This window comes from Mauremys reevesii, linkage group 2 (assembly GCF_016161935.1).
Source record: "Mauremys reevesii isolate NIE-2019 linkage group 2, ASM1616193v1, whole genome shotgun sequence".
In the NCBI taxonomy this organism is placed as follows: Eukaryota; Metazoa; Chordata; order Testudines; family Geoemydidae; genus Mauremys; species Mauremys reevesii.
The window spans coordinates 124775532-124795035 of NC_052624.1; the positions used below are offsets into that span (position 1 = coordinate 124775532).

A 19504-nucleotide genomic window follows, 5' to 3' on the forward strand; every position below is an offset into this window, starting at 1 on the left:
TTTCACGTTTTAGATGAAAGATAGGCTTCTCTGATATGTTTTTTAAAGAAAGTTTGAATTGGGAATGAGCATTAGCATTAACAGAAATATTTGAATTGTAAATTAGAAAATCAGTGGGCATAGATAAATTAAGAGAACTGCATTATGGTTTGGTTTAGTTGTTTGTCAGGATTTAATGGGGGGCATAAAAGAAAAAATACATTAGGTTAGCCAGTCAACTTGAAAATATATAGAATGTTAACAAGTTTCCTCAGTTTGGGGCGTGTATAGTGTCTGTACTATTTTTGGTGTGAAAGTTCTTTGCCAACTTGAGATTTTTTTTCCTTACAGAATTTAAATGAATATGTAGCTGCATTAATTGCACTGAAGCAAAAAATAATTGACACAGAGTAAGTACAACTGATCTATTTTACACAAATTCGTTTTTACTGTTTTAAACTAGTAGTTTAAAAAAATACATTTTATAGCATTATATGACTGTTTTAATCTATTGTCCATTGTGGATGTTAGTCATCACAAAAAAAGTAAAATGGGCATGGTTTCCTCAGGAAAGACCTCAGACCTAAACTATAGAGTATTGCATTTCAGTTCTTACTTGCAACATGTGAAGTGTGTAGAGAGGCTTAGCAATGTGTCTTCATTTTATTTTAGACTTGCTGTCAGTCTTGCTTTCATGTCTGCACTACTGTATACCCTGCGCAGAAATTAATGTTGTGTGCCCAGAATTTCCTCCCCCCACCCCCCCATGGGCTGCAGTGCTGTTGACCACCACTGGGGTGTGCTGGATCTGGAAGAGCCAGCTCATAAATAGAAGACACCGCAGGAGGGAGGGGGAGGAAGTTGGAGGGTTCCTGGCACACCCTGAAGGAATGAGACAGCTGTACAAGCCTGGGACCCAGAATCAGGCTATTTCTCCTTCTGGATCCCAGGGCTCTTGAGGTTAGGGGGTGCAAGTGTCTGGGGAGGGGGGTATGGCTGTGCTCTGGGGAAGCAGGAGGTGCAACTGTCTGGGCTGGGGGTGGCCCTGTGGCTGTGCTCTGGCGGAGGAGAGGGTGCAAGTGTAATGGCTTTGAGGGGGCCCCACAGCTGGGCTCTGGTGGGGAGGTGTTGTGTGTGTCTGGGTTGGGGGGGTGCCCACAGCTGGGCTATGGGGGCTAGGGAGTGGGTGTGAGTGTCTGGGTGAGTGGGGGTGCCCCCCCAAGCTGGGCTCTGGAGGATACAGGGTGCAGGTGTCTGGCCCCCCTGCTGGGCTCTGGGGCGGAGGGAGCTGAGGAACAGTTCTTTCTTTACTTCTCTACTCCTGGGGGAATTATTTTGTGTCTGTATTGTTACAGACATAGTTTCTGACAGGTATTTTGAAATAAATTGCCAACATAATTGAAACTGGCATGATTATATAGTGTTGTTTTTGACAAAATATGCAGAATTTTGAATTTTTTGGCACAGAATTTTTAAATTTTTGGTACAGAATTCCCCCAGGAGTAACTACTTATACCAGATAAATGTTTGAAAGTAAGAGAATGTTCCCAACATACAGTGAGAAAATTTAGTGGAAAGCTTCTTTGGAAGCAGAGTCTGGGAATTAAGATTTTCTTCTAACATCCACTTTTTCTCAAGAAAATTTAGTTCTGTCATTAAGATGCTAATCCCTGTTACCAGTTGTCTATTATATTAAATATAATATACTGGACTGAGGTGAATTATCAGAAGAACCAAGACATAATTTAATTAAGAGAGGCTGTAGGTATTCCTAATAGCCTAAACTGAAAAGTGTTGCTAAAGAAGCTTAAATACATAATGTAAGAAAAAATAAAGTTAATGACGTCAAATCCACACACTTAGAATTGTTTTCAGGTTTGACATTTTCAAAAAGCCTGACAAAATTAAAACTTGATGCTTGCATTGTTAAATTAAACGAAGGGAATTACTTATTTTTAGCTTGTAACTAAGCTGGGTTTGTAAACAATACAACTACTGTAAAGCTTTCTGCATTTCGGTATAATGAATAAGAAATGGAATCTTAAAACTCGATTGTCCAAGTCAGATTCAAAAATGTATTGAAAGATCACCCATGTAAACATCTTATTCTTTTTACAGCTGTTTGCTGACAGAATATCAACAGAAGTGTAATGATATCCTTTGTTTCTGTATTTCTCTTAGTGTTTTGAACATTGAACATTGTGATAAACTCAGGATAGACAGTTGCAAGAGGGGGGGAGGAGTCAGTCCCAGAGGGTTAAAAGGCCCTCCTCCTTATCAACTGAGAGGCAACTACCGGTCAACCAGGTTCAGCTGAGAAAGGGTTACCAAGGTAGCAAATTAGAATCAGCTGAGGGGAGCTACCTGAGGGTAATTAGGACCAGCTGATTCCAACTTGGAGCTGCCTGAGACCTTTTTAAACCCCTTCCTGGGAGGAAGGAAGGGGGGGAAAAAAGCAGAGAGAGAAGGAGCCCGGCTGCCAGGAGCGGTGAAGCAGCAAGCCTCCCCAGGAGGAGTGGCAGGACGGCCCCCCTACAAGGCAGGGTAAAAATACTTTGACTAAGACTGATGGGAAGACAGGGGACAGACTTCCCCTGAGTTCTAAGGGGGACTGCATTACCCAAGCCGGTCTTACCAGCGCTAAAAACAGCAGAGGCTGGGGAGACTGAGACGGGACTTTGCCACAACATGTGAACATTTCATTTGACAGATAGGACTTTGGGGAATTTGTGAAGTTAAAAATTAAGGTTAGAAGTTTATTTGTAGCAAGTACTACTTGTTCTAAAGTATTGAACAACTGAATCTATAGAGTCTATGGGGAAAAAATTGGACTTCAGAAGTGGAAACTTTAACATGCCTGAGTTTTGGCAATTTCCAGTATTTTTTTTAATTGTCTTTAGAATAAGTTAAACTAGGGGTTGAGAATTATTGCTTCAAGTGCTTAACAAAGTCAGTGATTCTACATAGGTATTGGATTTTTTCCCAATGTATTCACTCCATACAGTACTTTGTCATACTGTAACAATTCTGTTGTACCATTAAACATTACTTTTGTTTCTCTGAGTCATCTTCCATTGGGAAGGGTGTGATGACTAGATATTTCTTCACAGTTGTTGGGATTCCAGCATACTACTTCCATTCTTAACACTTTTGAGAAAATGGTGGTAAATGTATTAAATTTTTTTCCTTAACAAGTTATCACAGCTTCAGGTGGCTGAAAGGTAAGAACAAAATTCAGTTTTAGGTCTGTTTAAATCTCTGCTTTGTTTGGTAATTGTTCTTGTTTAGGAAAGAGAAATATTTATCAATGCAAAGTAATGGACAGTTACATGGCCATTGACTCCAGTTTTCAATATTCTCCCTGTGTAATTTAGACCTAAATGGCCTGTCATAGTATTGGCAGCTGCCTGGGGCTGCCCTTTGGCCCCCACTGCTGTTTGAAATCTCTGCAGTGCTACAACTCCATCCTAGGCATCTCCACTATGCAAAGGCTTTGGAAGGATCCTCTGAGGGCAGACTTACGGCTGTCTTACACAATGTCTGTGCTGGGGAATCCTCCCCCCAGCTAGATTCACGATTTTGAGGCCTTTTTACATGACACAAAGTGGAGGTGAGGATCTTGCCTCTGTTGCTCAAAAGTGAGAGGTCTAGGAACTCAAATGCATTCAGTGGAGAGGGCTGAATTACATTCTTATTTATGATCTGTGATCCCGTGTGGAAACTTAGGCTTACACACTCCACTCAGGTCTCTTTAAATCTGACCCAAATTTTCTATGAAGAAAGCATATTAAATGCTCAGTTGACTTACACACCAAGAATGTTCAAGTAGTTGGAGATACTAGGTGGATAAGATAATATCTTTTATTGGACCAACTTCTGCTGGTGAAAGAGAAAAGGGTTTGAGCTTACGCAGAGCTCTTCAGGGCCAGCAAAGCATATTACTACATCCACCTTGTCTCTAATATCCTGAGACCCACACAGCTACAACAATAAAGCAAACAAGTAGCTGGAGAGCATTTTCAGCTGTCCTGTAGGGGAAAGCAAGGTACTGCTGTCTTGGGAAATACAGCACTGAGTTCAGACTTGAACAAAATCCATGTTTTTTGGCCGCATGTTCTGTAGTTTTTTGTCCATTTCAGAGAGAATAACACTCTTCGTCACCAAGTGGAACAGATGCTACAAAAAATCTCTCCTCTAGAAAAGTGTCAGCAAGAATTGGGGTCTCTGAAAGCAGAATTGGAAGAGAAAAAGGTATGCTGAAAAGTATGAGGATTGTTTAAAAGTTTGAGATATTTCCTTAATAAATCCTTTGTTGCAACAGACTAGAGGATTTTTTTTGCCACTAGTTTTACCGCCAGTATCTTAACTTTAGCAGTGACAACAAAACATCTTGGAGTGATCTCACCTCTTCCTCAAACTGCTTGGCAGCTCTGAGTCATAAATTTTTCAAATTCTGTCACGTTTACTCTGAACATAGATCTATTATAATGGTGTTATTGCCATTGAGTAGTACCTTTACTGTGAAAGTAATGTAGCAGAATCTGGCCAACACTGCTAGGACAGCCTTTCTAGACTTGTCGGGGAGGGCAATTTACAGCCCTACTATACTTCATAAACATGGTAGCACATAAAATATCAGGGTTGAAAGGGCCTCAGAAGATCATCTAGTCCAACCACTTGCTCAGAGCAGGACCAATCCCCAGACAGATTTTTGCCCCAGGTCACTAAAGGGCCCCCTCAAGGATTGAGCTCACCACCCTGGGGTTAGCAGGCCAATGCTCAAACCACTGAGCTATCCCTCTCATTATTTAGGATACCCTCTTTGATGTGAGGTTTAACATTAAGTGTAACAAACTGTACAGAATGTCCCCAATATCTAGCTAAGTGTAAAATATTAATGTGTAACTTCAGAATTTATAATGTACATGGCTTGCATACAGGTGGGCCTATCATTTTTCAAGCTAAACTGACTCATTACTTGGATGGAAGACAATTCAGTCCCCAGGGTGCCACGGTACTAGGCATTCTTAGAGTGGAGGTATTGAAAGTGCAGTGGTAATTATTTGAAGATTGTTGATGCTTTCAAACTCATGGAAATGACATCCTGTGGTGTCTCAAGCACAGAATCCTCTTTCAAAGCTGTCTAGTTGGACTGCCTGCATGTGCCCTGTAGTGGCATTAAATGTGTGCTTGAGACCTACATAAGAGATAGCAGCATCCACCTGCCTCTGTGCCTTCACCTGCGCTATGGAGAGTACTCAAAGAACCCTTTGCAGTATCTGCAAAAACAACGAGGCATCCTTGTGGCACCTTAGAGACTAACACATTTATTTGGGCATAAGCTTTCGTGGGCTAAAACCCACAGCCCATGAAAACTTATGCCCAAATAAATTTGTTAGTCTCTAAGGTGCCACAAGGACTCGTTGTTGTTTTTGCTGATACAGACTAACATGGCTACCACTCTGAAACCTGTTCGCAGTGTCTGGATCTGCACCACAGACCCTTTCTTTCTATGCTTTTATTACATATAATTAATTAGTTCTAGATATTGCAAATTACATGTTGTTGAGTGTTCAGGGTCTTGCTTGGTAAAAGAACCATGTAGAGGGTTCAAATACTGTGCCTTGTGCCAATTTATTTTCCCTGAATTGGATTTCTGTGTCCAGTGTGTTTTCAGCCCGGGGGAGAGTATCTGTCTAGCACAGTGTTTGGAGTGCAAAGCATTCATGCCAGAGACCCTTGGTACAACTTTGACTCTGGGCAAAGCCCTCAAGACTTAGACTGAAACTCTAGAGGGTTGGGGTGTCATGTATTGCCCACAATGAATAGTTCCACTTTCTGCCCATGTTAGGCAGTGAGTGAAGTGTCCCTTTTAATTGGTATATGAAATGATTCATAGAATCATAGAATTCAAGATCAGAAGGGACCATTATGATCATCTAGTCTGACCTCCTGCTAGATGCAGGCCACATAAGCCGATCCACCCACTCCTTTAGCAAGTGACCCCTGCCCCATGCTTCGGAGGAAGGCGAAAAACCTCCAGGGCCACTGCCAATCTTCCCTGGAGGAAAATTCCTTCCCGACCCCAAATATGGCGGTCAGCTGAACCCCGAGCATGCGGGCAAGACTCTCCAGCCATACCCTCTGGAAAAAGGTTATATCATATCATTGACCCATTGTACTATTTACCAGTGTGGCACTTAATTGACCTATTGACCAAGCCCGTTATCCTATCATACCATCTCCTCCATAAACTTATCTAGCTTAATCTTAAAGTCGTGGAGGTCCTTCGCCCCCACTGTTTCCCTCGGTAGGCTGTTCCAGTATTGCACTCCCCTGATGGTTAGAAACCTTCGTCTAATTTCAAGCCTGAATTTCCTGACTGACAATTTATATCCATTTGTCCTCGTGTCCACATTAGCACTGAGCTGAAATAATTCCTCTCCTTCCCTGGTATTTATCCCTCTGATATATTTAAAGAGTGCAATCATATCTCCTCTTATCCTTCTTTTGGTTAAGGAAAACAAACCGAGCTCCTCAAGTCTCCTTTCATACGACAGGCCTTCCATTCCTCGGATCATTCTAGTGGCCCTTCTTTGTACCCGTTCCAGTTTGAATTCATCCTTCTTAAACATGGGAGACCAAAACTGCACACAATACTCCAAATGAGGTCTCACCAATGCCTTATATAACGGCACTAGCACCTCCTTATCCCTACTAGAAATACCTCGCCTAATGCATCCCAAGACCGCATTAGCTTTTTTAACAGCCACATCACATTGCCTACTCATAGTCATCCTACGATCAACCAGGACTCCTAGGTCCTTCTCCTCCTCCGTTACTTCCAACTGGTGCGTCCCCAGCTTATAACTAAAATTCTTGTTAGTCATCCCTAAATGCATAACCTTACACTTCTCACTATTGAATTTCATCCTGTTACTAATACTCCAGTTTACAAGGTCATCCAAATCTCCCTGGAGGATATCCTGATCCTTTTCCGAATTGGCAATACCTCCCAACTTGGTGTCATCCGCAAACTTTATCAGCCCACTCCTACTCTTGGTTCCCAGGTCAGCAATAAATAGATTAAATAAAATCGGACCCAAAACCGAACCTTGAGGAACTCCACTGGTAACCCCCCTCCAACCTGACAGTTCCCCCTTCAATACTACCCTCTGAAGTCTCCCCTTTAACCAGCTCCTTATCCACCTCTCGATTTTCATTTCGATCCCCATCTTTTCCAATTTAACCAGTAATTCTTCATGAGGTACCGTATCAAATGCCTTACTGAAATCCAGATATATTAGATCCACCGCATTTCCCTTGTCTAAAAAATCTGTTACTTTCTCAAAGAAGGAGATCAGGTTGGTTTGGCACGATCTACCTTTCGTAAATCCATGCTGTAATCTATCCCAGTTGCCATCGGCCTCATGCTCCGGAACCACTCTCTCTTTTAAGATTTTTTCCATGACTTTGCATACTACAGATGTTAAACTAACAGGCCTGTAGTTACCCGGGTCACTTTTTTTCCCCTTCTTGAATATAGGAACTACATTAGCTAATCTCCAGTCAAACGGTACAACCCCCGAATTTAGAGACTTATTAAAAATTATCGCTAACGGGCTAGCAATATCACTCGCCAATTCCCTTAATATTCTAGGATGAAGATTATCCGGGCCCCCCGATTTACTTCCGTTAAGTTCAAGTTTGGCTTCTACCTCAGATACCATAATGTCTACCCCCATATCTTCATTCCCATCGGTCCCTCTATCACTATTCCTTAGCCCTTCATTAGCCTCATTAAAGACCGAGGCAAAATATTCGTTTAGATATTGTGCCATTCCAAGATTATCCCTAATCTCCACTCCGTTTAAAGTTTTAAGCGGTCCCACTTCTTCTTTCTTGGTTTTCTTCCTATTTATATGGCTAAAAAACCGTTTGCTATTGGTTTTAATCCCCTTCGCTAGGTCCATCTCCACCCGTCGCTTTGCCTTTCTCACTGCTTCCCTACACCCTCTGACCTCAATAAGGTAGGTTTCTTTGCTGATCCCTCCCATTTTCCACTCCTGGTACGCTTTCTGTTTTTTCTTAATAACCCCTCTAAGACGCTTGCTCATCCAGCTCGGTCTAAAACTGCTACCTACGAGCCGTTTTCCCCTTCTCGGGATACATGCCTCTGACAACTCTTGCAACTTCAACCTGAAGTAACCCCAGGCGTCATCTGCCTTTAGATCCCTAAATATGTTAGTCCAATCCACTTCCCTAACTAGTCGCCTTAATTTAGTAAAGTTAGCCCTTTTGAAATCGTAAACCCTAGTCTCAGATGCACTATTGATTATCCTCCCATTTATTTTGAAATGAATTAGCTCATGATCACTCGAGCCAAGGTTGTCCCCTACAACAATTTCCTCAACAAGGTCCTCGTTACTCACCAAAATCAAATCTAAAATGGCATCCCCCCTCGTCGGTTCAGCAACCACTTGATGAAGGAATTCATTAGCTATCACGTCTAGGAAAAGCTGAGCCCTATTATTATTACTAGCATTTGTTTCCCAATCTATATCCGGGAAGTTAAAGTCCCCCATGATCAAGCAGTTCCTATTAGTATTTACCTCCTTAAAAACATTAAAGAGCTCTCTATCTGTCTCCAAGCTAGATCCCGGCGGTCTATAGCACACCCCAATCACTATCCCGGTGAGGCTCTGGTAGTTTTTCCCCAATGTGACCATTGCCCAGACAGACTCTGTATTATCCATTGCATTGCTAGTTATCTCATTACATTTCACCTCATTATTGATATACAATGCTACTCCCCACCTTTACCTTTGCATCGGTCTTTCCTAAACAGCACATACCCTTCCATACCTGTACTCCAGTCATGGCTACCGTTCCACCATGTTTGGTTATTCCTACGATATCCGGTTTCAATTCTCGGACCAGGAGCTCCAGTTCCTCCATTTTGTTACCTAAGCTTCTTGCATTGGTGAACAAACATCCTAATTTTTCCTGTTGGGCTCCTCTCACTCTTTTCACCCAACTCGGTAGGGACACAGTACTTCCAGTATGACTTGTAGATCTAGTATCCGTCCCCTCCCTCTTCCTTACACCTAACCGTCCCCCTCTGGCTATATCTGTTGTTATCTTGTTGTTCTCACTCCCAATGTATAAATTTGGCGTGGAGAGCACCAGGACCTCTCCCAACCGTCTCCCCCCAGTGTCTAGTTTAAAGCTCTTTTAATCAGATGAGCCAGCCTCCCTCCTAGAAGTCTACTTCCTTCCCTACTTAGGTGGAGCCCATCCCGTGAGAACAGTTGTCTGTCCCCCAAAAGCCTCCCAGTGCCCATACATCCCAAAGCCCTCCTTGTAACACCACTCCCTCAGCCAACTATTAATAGACACGATCCTGTCACCCCTTTGGCGCCCTTCCCTAGGGACAGGTAAGATCCCACTGAAGATCACCTGAGCCTCAATTTCCTTGAGCGTCTTACCCAACCTAGCATAGTCTCCCTTGATCCTTTCTAGCGAGAATCTATCAGTGTCATTCGTTCCCACATGAAGGATGACCAAAGGGTTCTTACCTGCTCCTCTTAGGATCCTTTTCAACCTCAGGTCCACATCCCGTATTTTAGCACCCGGTAGACAGCACACCCTTCTGTTCTCCGGATCGGCCCTGGTCACAGGCCTGTCCAGCCTTCTCAGTATGGAATCCCCAATCACGTAGACCTGCCTTCGCCTGGGGACAGTGCGGTCCTCTAACCTATCCTCCGTCCCCCCTGGTTGCAAGCTCCTTCCATTCCTATCATCCCTTGTGGTTCCCCTTAAGCCATCCTGCATCCTCCCTGGGCCCAAACTTGGTGCTACTTCCATAGACTCCTCCCCTTTTTCTATGGGACTGGCCGCTCGTCTCTTTTTTTCTTGGCCTCCCGCTGTCAGTGACCATCTGTTTTACCCCTTCCTCATTCTCCAAACCTTCAAACCTGTTCCTTAGCTCAATTTCCCCCTCACTGGCTCTCCTTTTCCTTGGCCTGCTTCTCACGGTCACATGCTTCAACCGCCCATCTTCCTCATCTGGTGGTCCCCCCTTAGTGGCCTCAGCCCCTGCTCCCCCCTGTGCCCCTGGGCGTTGCCCCTCACTTACTGCTTGCCATTGCTCCATCAGCTGCTCGAACCCCCTTCTATTCTCTATCAGGGTTTCTACCTGCAGCTCTAGGCCCTGGATCTTTTCCTCCAGCAGCTCTATTAGACGGCACTTCATGCATACATAGTACTGTTCTGGGTCCCCCGCTAGGACCAGGTACATACCGCAGCTGCTGCATGCTCTCATCCTCAGTGTGTCCTCTGCTGCTTGGCTCATGGCTGCTGGCTGCTGCTGTCTTGGCCTCGCTTGGTGTTCTTACCTGGGGAGCACAGAGGACACGGTGCCGCCCCCTTCCACCTCCCCCTCCAAACTCCCACTCAAAACTCCCCTGTTGGCCGGCTCCTGGGCCGCTGCGATCAGCTGTGCCGCTGCCTGGCTGGGCGGCCGCTTTTATAGGCCCCCTCCTCCGCCTAGCTCCGCCCCCTAATCAGGGCTCAGCAGTCTGCCCCGACAGAGCGAGACACAAGCACCCCAAAGACAGACGCAAACACAAGATACCTGGCTCCTCCAATGGGAACTCCCACTCAAAACTCCCCTGTTGGCTGGCTCCTGGGCCGCTGCGATCAGCTGTGCCGCTGCCTGGCTGGGCGGCCGCTTTTATAGGCCCCCTCCTCCGCCTAGCTCCGCCCCCTAATCAGGGCTCAGCAGTCTGCCCCGACAGAGCGAGACACAAGCACCCCAAAGACAGACGCAAACACAAGATACCTGGCTCCTCCAATGGGAACTCCCACTCAAAACTCCCCTGTTGGCCGGCTCCTGGGCCGCTGCGATCAGCTGTGCGCCAATCAGGGCTCAGCAGTCTGCCCCGACAGAGAGAGACACAAGCACCCCAAAGACAGACGCAAACACAAAATACCTGGCTCCTCCAATGGGAACTCCCACTCAAAACTCCCCTGTTGGCTGGCTCCTGGGCCGCTTCAGGTGTGGGTAATCTATAAAATGGGTTAACATCCTTTGGACTGAAAGCTTCTATATAAATATAAAGTAATAATGTATTGTTGTTTTAGCCAATCTATTGAGGGCATTTAGTGTCCTTTTGAGCTACTAAGATACTTTATAAAAGAATTGTGGGTTGTCTGTGAAGGTTAATGTTGTTTTGTGTTAAGCTTCTAGTAATGTTTTGTGTGCAAACTGTATACATTAGAGCAAGAAGACCTTTTAGATGTTCTAGCCCATCCCTCTGCCATTGTTCTTTGAAAATACTTCAAGCATACTGATTGTACTGGATCCCTGCTCTTAAAGGCTCATAACTCTATTGTGACTGATTTTCATAGCAAGAGAGTTTTGAGGGCTGCTGCCTTACAACAGCTGATAGTATATTCCATTTTGTGTTGGAATTGTACAGACCCTGCTACTGAGAGTTCCTTTTCCCTGGTTCTGATGGTAGTGCTCATCTTCATTATTGCTCTTTCCATAGTCCATTTTAATCTGTCTTAACCTGATGAAGTTAAGCATTTGGAGACTTTTCTAACACTTGAATATGGGTTACTTGACATAATTTGATCCTTTTGCCTTCCTCAACCTATAATATATTTGAATACTTTGAGAAGAAATTTTCAGCATTTTTTGCTGTGCTTGGGTGCCTGGATAATTTGGATGATTGTGACAAAGTCTGAATTTTCTGTCAGATTTTTATGAATCCTGTATGAGTTGTTGGGGCCTGGCAAATGAAAGGGTTTGCTTCCAGGAGACTTTATAGGCTGGAGCATTGATGAGACTCTGACAGGCAAATAGCAGACCATTGCATAGGATTCTCAGCTGTTCTAGCTGTTATAGAGAGATCTTGCCTTTTAGTATAGGGAAAGTATTAGAGAAGTCCAAGTGGCGTGGAAGGATTATACCACTTTACTTACTTTTTACCAGTCACACAGTACAAATCATTACATGCTTTTACTTAACAGAAACTCTGGCTTCTGGAGGCTTCGTTACATATCTTGCTGGAGTGTTGAACTCTCCAGCACCTATACTCCTTAGGAGAGATGGGGTATGCCCAGAGTTGTAGAAGTTATGCTTTACTTCTCCTGGCAGTTTTAACACTAGTTCTTGCTCGTTATTTGTTGTTTGACTTTGTCTTTAATAGCAGTAAAGAGTCCTGTGGCACCTTATGCTCCAATACGTCTGTTAGTCTATGAGCTTTCGTGGGTGAATACCCACTTTGTCGGATGCAAAGTGGGTATTCACCCACGAAAGCTCATGTTCCAATACAATACGTCTGTTAGTCTATAAGGTGCCACAGGACTCTTTACTGCTTTTACAGATCCAGACTAACACGGATACCCCTCTGATACTTTGCCTTTAATAGTTTTTCTTATTTCATTGTTTGGCTGAGGCTGTCTTCTGTAGGAGTATCCATAAATGTGTTTTAATCTCCAAGTATGGGAATTTACTAGGTTTAACAACGAATGCCTTTGGAGAAAACAATTACCCTTTTAAATCATTGTTTCTGATTTTATACATTGGATTAAATCCACACATGTATTCACTATAGACAGTACTTTGTGGATTCATTAATTAATGTTCTTAGTTCCTTTTGTCAGCATGGGTTAAGTGGTACTGGCACCTGTTCAGCAAGGGCAGAATGTACAATCCACAGTGTTCACACACTGCAATTTAATGTTGAGTTTCCATCTAGTTAGGTGCTGGGAACACAGACAAATACAGCTGTCACAGCTCGTACCTTCAGAGAACACGAAACATAGGTGAAACATTTCCTTTTCTAATTTGTTTTTATTCCTGGGTAGAATGTCCATTTATGTACTGTAGAACAGGCAAAATTCTGCCAACCCACTGTTTTCTGTCCACTATAAGGACATGCTTTATTGTCATTTTCTTTAGAGTTCTCTGAAGATTTATCAGCAGACTCATCTGGAATATGCTCGGATGAAAGAAGAAATTGCTAAAAGTGATTCTATGTGAGTCATTCTTTTCTAAGAACTTACTCTTGTCTGTCATTTCTATGGAAATAAACAAGCTACCTGTAAATTGTCAGTAGAGATTGTGTTTATTTGTATTTACTCTCTTTATATGCAAATATAATAGGGGGATCTGGCATCAACACCTATTGTTAAGGTTCCCTAATGCTTCCCATGGTAAGACCCTATTTTCAGTTGCTTCTGACTTGCTTGGTTTTAACAATTTTGTGCTGAAATTTTCCTTTATCCTGAAACATGGAAAACTATAGTTTTATTTTGAAAGTTTCAGCAAAGATGGTGCAGCATTTGAGAGTCAGAGCACGTAGCTGGCATGCTGAAAATAGAAGTGTAGCTGTAGTGGTGTGAGGGGCTAGCTGCCCTGAGTATGTACCTGTGGTCTCAGATGGGATCGTACTTGGGGTACTTGGGCCTGTTGCACTACCGCAGCTGCACTTCTATTTTTAGTGATCTATCTCAGTCAGAGCTAATGTGGATATGTCTCCTCCAGCTGGAATTCACATCTTCCAGCTCCAGTGCAGATATACCCTTAATAAAACCTTAAGTTAATGTAACTAAAGTAAGATTTGTAAAAACAGCAAAGAGTCCTGTGGCACCTTATAGACTAACAGACGTATTGGAGCATGAGCTTTCGTGGGTGAATACATGCATGATATGCATCTGACGAAGTGAGTATTCACCCACGAAAGCTCATGCTCCAATACATCTGTTAGTCTATAAGGTGCCACAGGACTCTTTGCTGCTTTTACATATCCAGACTAAGTAAGATTTGGGTTTTGTGTAATGACTTCACTTTGCACGTCCTTAGTGGCTATGGAATTCTATAGGAATAAATGACAGCACAGAAGAGCTATACAATTAATATTGTTTTGTTCTTTAAATATTGTTGTAAAGCTAATTTCATTTTCTGCCTGTGTAATATCTAACTACTTATTTTCTTACAAATGCATTAGTTAATTTTGTTAATTGGCCTGGAAACTGGCTCCCCTGAAGGTCTAAGTATCTATAAAGCTTAAAGGTTCAGCTGTCTTTGACTAAAATGTGTGTAGTCTTTTATCTCTTCTATAAATCGGTGTCAAAAACAGTTATCATTGGAATCTTAAGATAATGTGGGCCTTTGCTGTGAGGAAAAAATTACAGCAAGATTGGATGTTAAGCTCTCAAATTGTGGGATATGCCCTTGTTAAGAAAATATGTAATCTTAACTCTGGCATTGCATCTGTGTAAGCAAAATTTATTTGAAATTAATCTAGTTACACTGATGCAATTTTTCTAATATCGAAATGGCCTCTCTATTTTGTATAAATACATTACAATAGACTTAATCATGTAGAATGTCTTAAATACAATGTAAAGTACATTACTCTTAGTCCATTGTTATCTGTTGGTCTCTGCTTTAAGAAGTTGGGTAAGCATTATTACCCTCTTTATCAGTCATAATTAAACGCAATGATGTGAAGAAAACTTTCTGAGAGGTATCATGATCTAGTAAAGAAGGCATTAGAAATCTGTTTTGATCCTTGTTCTGCTATAAATTTCTGTTCATTTTGGGCAAGTCACTGAAGTCAGAATTTTTGCAGTTTGGGGTATCAAAAGTTAGGCATTTACAGCCATATCTAGGTACTCGAATACCCTGAATCAAATAGAGTCTGTGGGACATAGGGTTTTCTGAGTTCTAGTCCCTCTTTCAGTGACTCTTAATTTGGCTTTATTTCAAACTTTGTTAAGCACAGACTCTCTCCCCCTTTTAGGGCAGGGGTCTCCAAACTGTGGGGTGCACTCCCCTGGGGGTCAGCCCCCTCTCCAACTGCGACCCTGGTCCCCGGTCTGGTCGCCGTCCATGGCTCTGCTCTGGACCCACCCCCAGCTGTGGCTCTGGCCTCTGCCCCTGGCTCCCAGCCTGGCTGTGACTGTGGCCCCAGCTTTGGCAGTGCATGGACGGGGTAAGGGGTGGGGGGCGCGCAGAGTAAAAAGTTTGGGGATTATTGTTATAGATGGGGTAGCTAAAGCACAGACAAGTTAAGCCCAAATATTCAGACTGTTGCTTCAGGTAAAGTATCTAAATCCATATTTAGATACTTAACTTAGTGGCCTGATATTTCTCTCTCCCCGCCCCTGTGAATTTGAGCACTTCTGAGAAACAGTTAAGTCCTTAACTTTAGGCACCCAGGTTAGAAGATTTTGGCTTAAATAACTTAATCTATGAGATGCTGAATGTACTTTCTACACAAAAACTGTTGGATTGATTTGTAATTCAGCTGGTCTCTTATGCAGCATAGTGAGATCTAAATACACTGCTCTACAGGCAAAATGCTTCTGAAATAAATGTAGTCAAACTTTACTAATTCTGGGTCACTGAGAACGAAAATGATGCTTAAAATTGTTGATTAGCTCTAGTTTTCAAGTTATGCTATTGGGTCAGTATATACGACCCTTGACTTGGGAATAGCGGAGGATAAGTGAGTTATAAAGGGAAGGGATCTCAGTTTAAACCAGAAATGACTAAAATACATCTTTGACTGGATCTATGAATAAATCTATGACTGGGTTTGGACAGTACTTGCTTTTTAGGCAAAACAATGAATGATGCAATATGAAGCTGGTATTGCGTCATACATGATATGAATTGCATCATGTTATTCCTAGAAGTCATGGATGATGCAATCATAACGAAGCTTACATCACTCTGCTGAACAAACTGCCCTATATCAGCTCTAGAAATCATACAGTGTCGTGCTCTTATTTGTCAGGGCTTGGCTACACTTACAAGTTGCAGCGCTGGGAGTTACAGCGCTGCTCATGCAGCTGTGTAAGGGCCAGCACTGGAGTGTGGCCACACTGACAGCTACCAGCGCTGCAGTGTGGCCACACTTGCAGCACTTTCCAGCGCTGTATTGAGAGGTGCATTGTGGGCAGCTATCCCACAGAACACCTCGTCCCGTTTTGGCGCCGTTTTGGCGCTGAGTATTGTGGGAAGGGGAAGGAAGTGTGCGGGTCATTCCGCTTCCTGTTTGCCAGCGCCCCGTGGTGCATCGCTTCACATCCCAGCATTCATTCCGGCAGCGTTTGGCGCCATTGTGAGTGTCTTTCTGTTACTCTCTGTGAATCGCGATTTCTGTGGCAAATGGAGCCCGATCTGCTGAGGACTCTGCTGATGAGTGTCACCAGCACAACACGTTTGGCAGTCGAGCTATTCCTTCAGCTCCAAAGTGACAGTGAGGAGTCCGACGATGATATCAATATGGATTTGTCTGCCGCTGTGACACTACAGTGCTTGCGGCATTCACGGAAATGCTCAGCACCGTTGAACGCCGCTTTGGGCTCGGAAACAAGCACTGAGTGGTGGGATCACATCGTCATGGAAGTCTGGGATGACTAGCAGTGGCTGCAGAACTTTCGTATGAGAAAAGCCACTTTCATGGGACTGTGTGCTGAGCTCGCCCCACTCTGCGGCGCAAGGACACAAGATTGAGAGCTGCCCTGACGGTGGAAAAGCGGGTGGCTATTGCAATCTGGAAGATGGCAAATCCAGACAGCTACCGGTCGGTCGGGAACCAGTTTGGTGTGGGAAAGTCGACCGTGGGAATCGGTTTGATGCAAGTTTGCAAGGCACTTAATCGCATCCTGCTAAGAAAGACCGTGACTCCGGGAGCGTGCAGGACATTGTGGATGGCTTTGCACAAATGGGTTTCCTAACTGTGGAGGGGCGATAGATGGGACGCATATTCCTATTCTGGCCCCCACCTGGCATCAGAGTACGTTAATCGTAAGGGGTATTTCTCTATGGTTCTCCAGGCGCTTGTGGATCACCGCGGCGTTTCATTGACATTTACACAGGCTGGCCTGAAAGGTGCATGATGCACGCATCTTCGGAACAGTGGCCTGTTCAGGAAGATGCAGGCAGGGACTTTTTTCCCAGACAGGAAGATCACAGTAGGGGATGTCGAAATGCCCACTGTGATCCTTGGAGACCCCGCATACCCGTTACTGCCTTGGCTCATGAAACCCTATACAGGGAAGCTTGACAGGAGCAAGGACCGGTTCAACTACAGGCTGAGCCGGTGCAGAATGACTGTGGAGTGTGCTTTTGGGCGTTTAAAGGCTCGCTGGAGATGTTTGTATGGGAAGCTAGACTTGGGGGAAAGCAGCATCCCCGCGGTTATAAGCGCTTGCTGTACCCTCCATAATATTTGTGAAGGGAAGGGTGAAACATTCAGTGAGGCATGGACCACCGAGGTTCAAGTCCTGGAGGCTGAATATGCACAGCCAGAGAGCAGGGCTAATAGAGAGGCCCAGCACAGGGCTTCAAGGATTAGGGATGCCTTGAGGGAAGAATTTGAGGCTGAAAGCCAACAGTAATGTTTGCTGCCTTGCATGGGAGTGAATTGCACTGCTTACACTGTTATTCTATTATCCATAATAATAATATGATTTGCAGTGCCTCTTTCTTTACTGGGCTAAGGTATCTTTCACTATCTGCTATAATAAAGACTGTTTTCAAAGCCAAGAATTGTTTTATTGAAAAGAAAAAAACTTCCTTGACAGACAGACACACAACATTTCATTAACACAAGAGGGCAAGGGTGTGGGTTGGTGAACTGTACAGTCACAAGTTTGCATATGCCATGTCTGGATTGCTGTTTAATGAATCCTGCACTTCAGGGTGCATATACTGCATGGTGATGGGGGTTGAATGCAGAGGGTAAGGGTGGTGGTAGGTATCAGGGCTGGTTGGGGAACGTACAGGTGTTGGAGGCAGCTGGTGGTGGTAAGAGCCTGGATGCTGGGGAAAGGTGGTTTGAGCTGACATTGGGGCACAAGGCACAAAGGACGGGGCGGGTGGGGGAGTAGCACGGTAGTGCTCTGCTTGCATGGCAACGAGTGACTCTATAGACTCCGCTTGGCGCTCCAGGATGCTTAGCAGCCGCTCCGTGCTTTTCCTCTTGGCCACTGCATTTCTCTTGCGGGTCCTGCTTTCTTTCTCTCGCCACTCCTTCAATTCTTTTCTCTCTGTAGCAGAGTGCTGAAGAACAGTTTTCAGCATGTCCTCTTTGCTCTTTCGGGGATTTTTTCTCAAATTTTGAAGCCTCTGTGATGTTGAACATCTGGGCAGTCCAGTCAAGGTCACTGTAGACAAATGACAACATTTAACACGGGCAGCATTGTATCCACTATCTCCAGACATGAATTGTTACACTGAGGGAGTTCTCACTTGCAAGTTCTCACTTGCATTCTTTATCCCAAAAGGAAAACACAACAGAAGCCACGAAATGGTGAGTGAGGAGTGTTTACTTATATAGGGAGAAGAGGGGCTTGAGTGAGAGGAGCTGGTTGCTTCGGGTAATCTGGAGTGCTAGAGGGGTTGAGTGAAGATGCAGATGCAGGGGTGATCTTATCTCCCTATCTCTTCACTAAAGAGTCTCCCAACATTTTTCACAGGACTTAATCCTGGAAGATGTTTCCCTACTGCAGTCACTAGGGAACAGCGGGGGCTCTTTTAGAGCAATGTGGATTCCGCCGGGACCCTATGCGGCGTGCCTGTGTTCAGAAATGGTCCCCGGCCGAAGAGTGGCGCGGACGCCACCGTCACTGGGACAAGGGACACAGTGGCTCTGCCTATAAACCTGCGCAGGCATATTGCCCACGCTCTGGATGAAGCTTTTGCTGAGATAACTGAAGCAGATTACCGCGACGTGATAGACCACATCAACGGGCTATTCCACATCTAGACGCTGCCATGCATGCATCCATAACTCCCCTTCCTCTCCAGAAACATTTCCACCCAGAAAATAAAAGCCGCTTACCGGTACCCCGCTCCTCTGCTTGTCCTTCTGCAACTGCTGGCTGCTGCGATTGGGTACTTTCCTCCTGGCTTGAGAAGAGCTCCTGGCTGCATGCCTCCAGGGACTCTGCGGTTTCTTCCCCCATCCCAGGAGCTTCACTCGCGGTTTCCTCTCCCCGCAGCCTCCTCCTCCTCCTGTCCCCAGCCTGCTCAGAAGTGTCCATCGTTACCCTGGGATTGGCAGTGGGGTCACCCCCAAGTATGTTGTCCATCTCCAAGTAAAAACGGCAGGTCGTTGGAGCAGCTCCGGATCTGCGATTACCCTCGCGGGCTTTGTAATAGGCACTCCGCAGCTCTTTAACTTTCACCCTGCATTGTAGTGCGCCCGTTGATGGCCCCTATCCAGCATGTCCCTTGCTATCTGCTCAAAGATATCGTAATTCCTACGGCCGGAGCGCAGCTGTGCCTGAACAGACGCCTCACCCCAAACACTGATGAGGTCCTGCAATTCACCTGTGCTCCATGCTGGGGCTCGTTTGCCGCGTGGAGGCATGGTTACCTGTAACCTGTAACTGATTAACTGATTGCACTCCACACCTGGCTGCAGCAAACAGGAAGGAGATTTTTAAATTTCCCGGGGCATTTAAAGGGCGGGTCACCTGAGGCAAGAGCAGT

The 19504-nt window shown here is 44.6% G+C and overlaps 1 protein-coding gene across 6 annotated transcripts in view; it reads left to right on the top strand.

Moving 5' to 3' along the window:
• Positions 1-19504, top strand: part of ICE1 (interactor of little elongation complex ELL subunit 1) — a 76306-nt gene that overhangs the window by 7409 nt on the left and 49393 nt on the right. For all 6 annotated transcript variants that reach the window (XR_005593550.1, XM_039522191.1, XM_039522190.1 and 3 more), the window contains exons 2-6: positions 331-389; positions 2098-2132; positions 3182-3200; positions 4119-4230; positions 12953-13029. Coding sequence is in view for 5 of the 6 variants with exons in the window: in XM_039522191.1 (XP_039378125.1) it covers positions 331-389; positions 2098-2132; positions 3182-3200; positions 4119-4230; positions 12953-13029 (302 nt within the window). In the remaining variant the exon portion in view is untranslated. The remainder of the gene's footprint in view (positions 1-330; positions 390-2097; positions 2133-3181; positions 3201-4118; positions 4231-12952; positions 13030-19504) is intronic.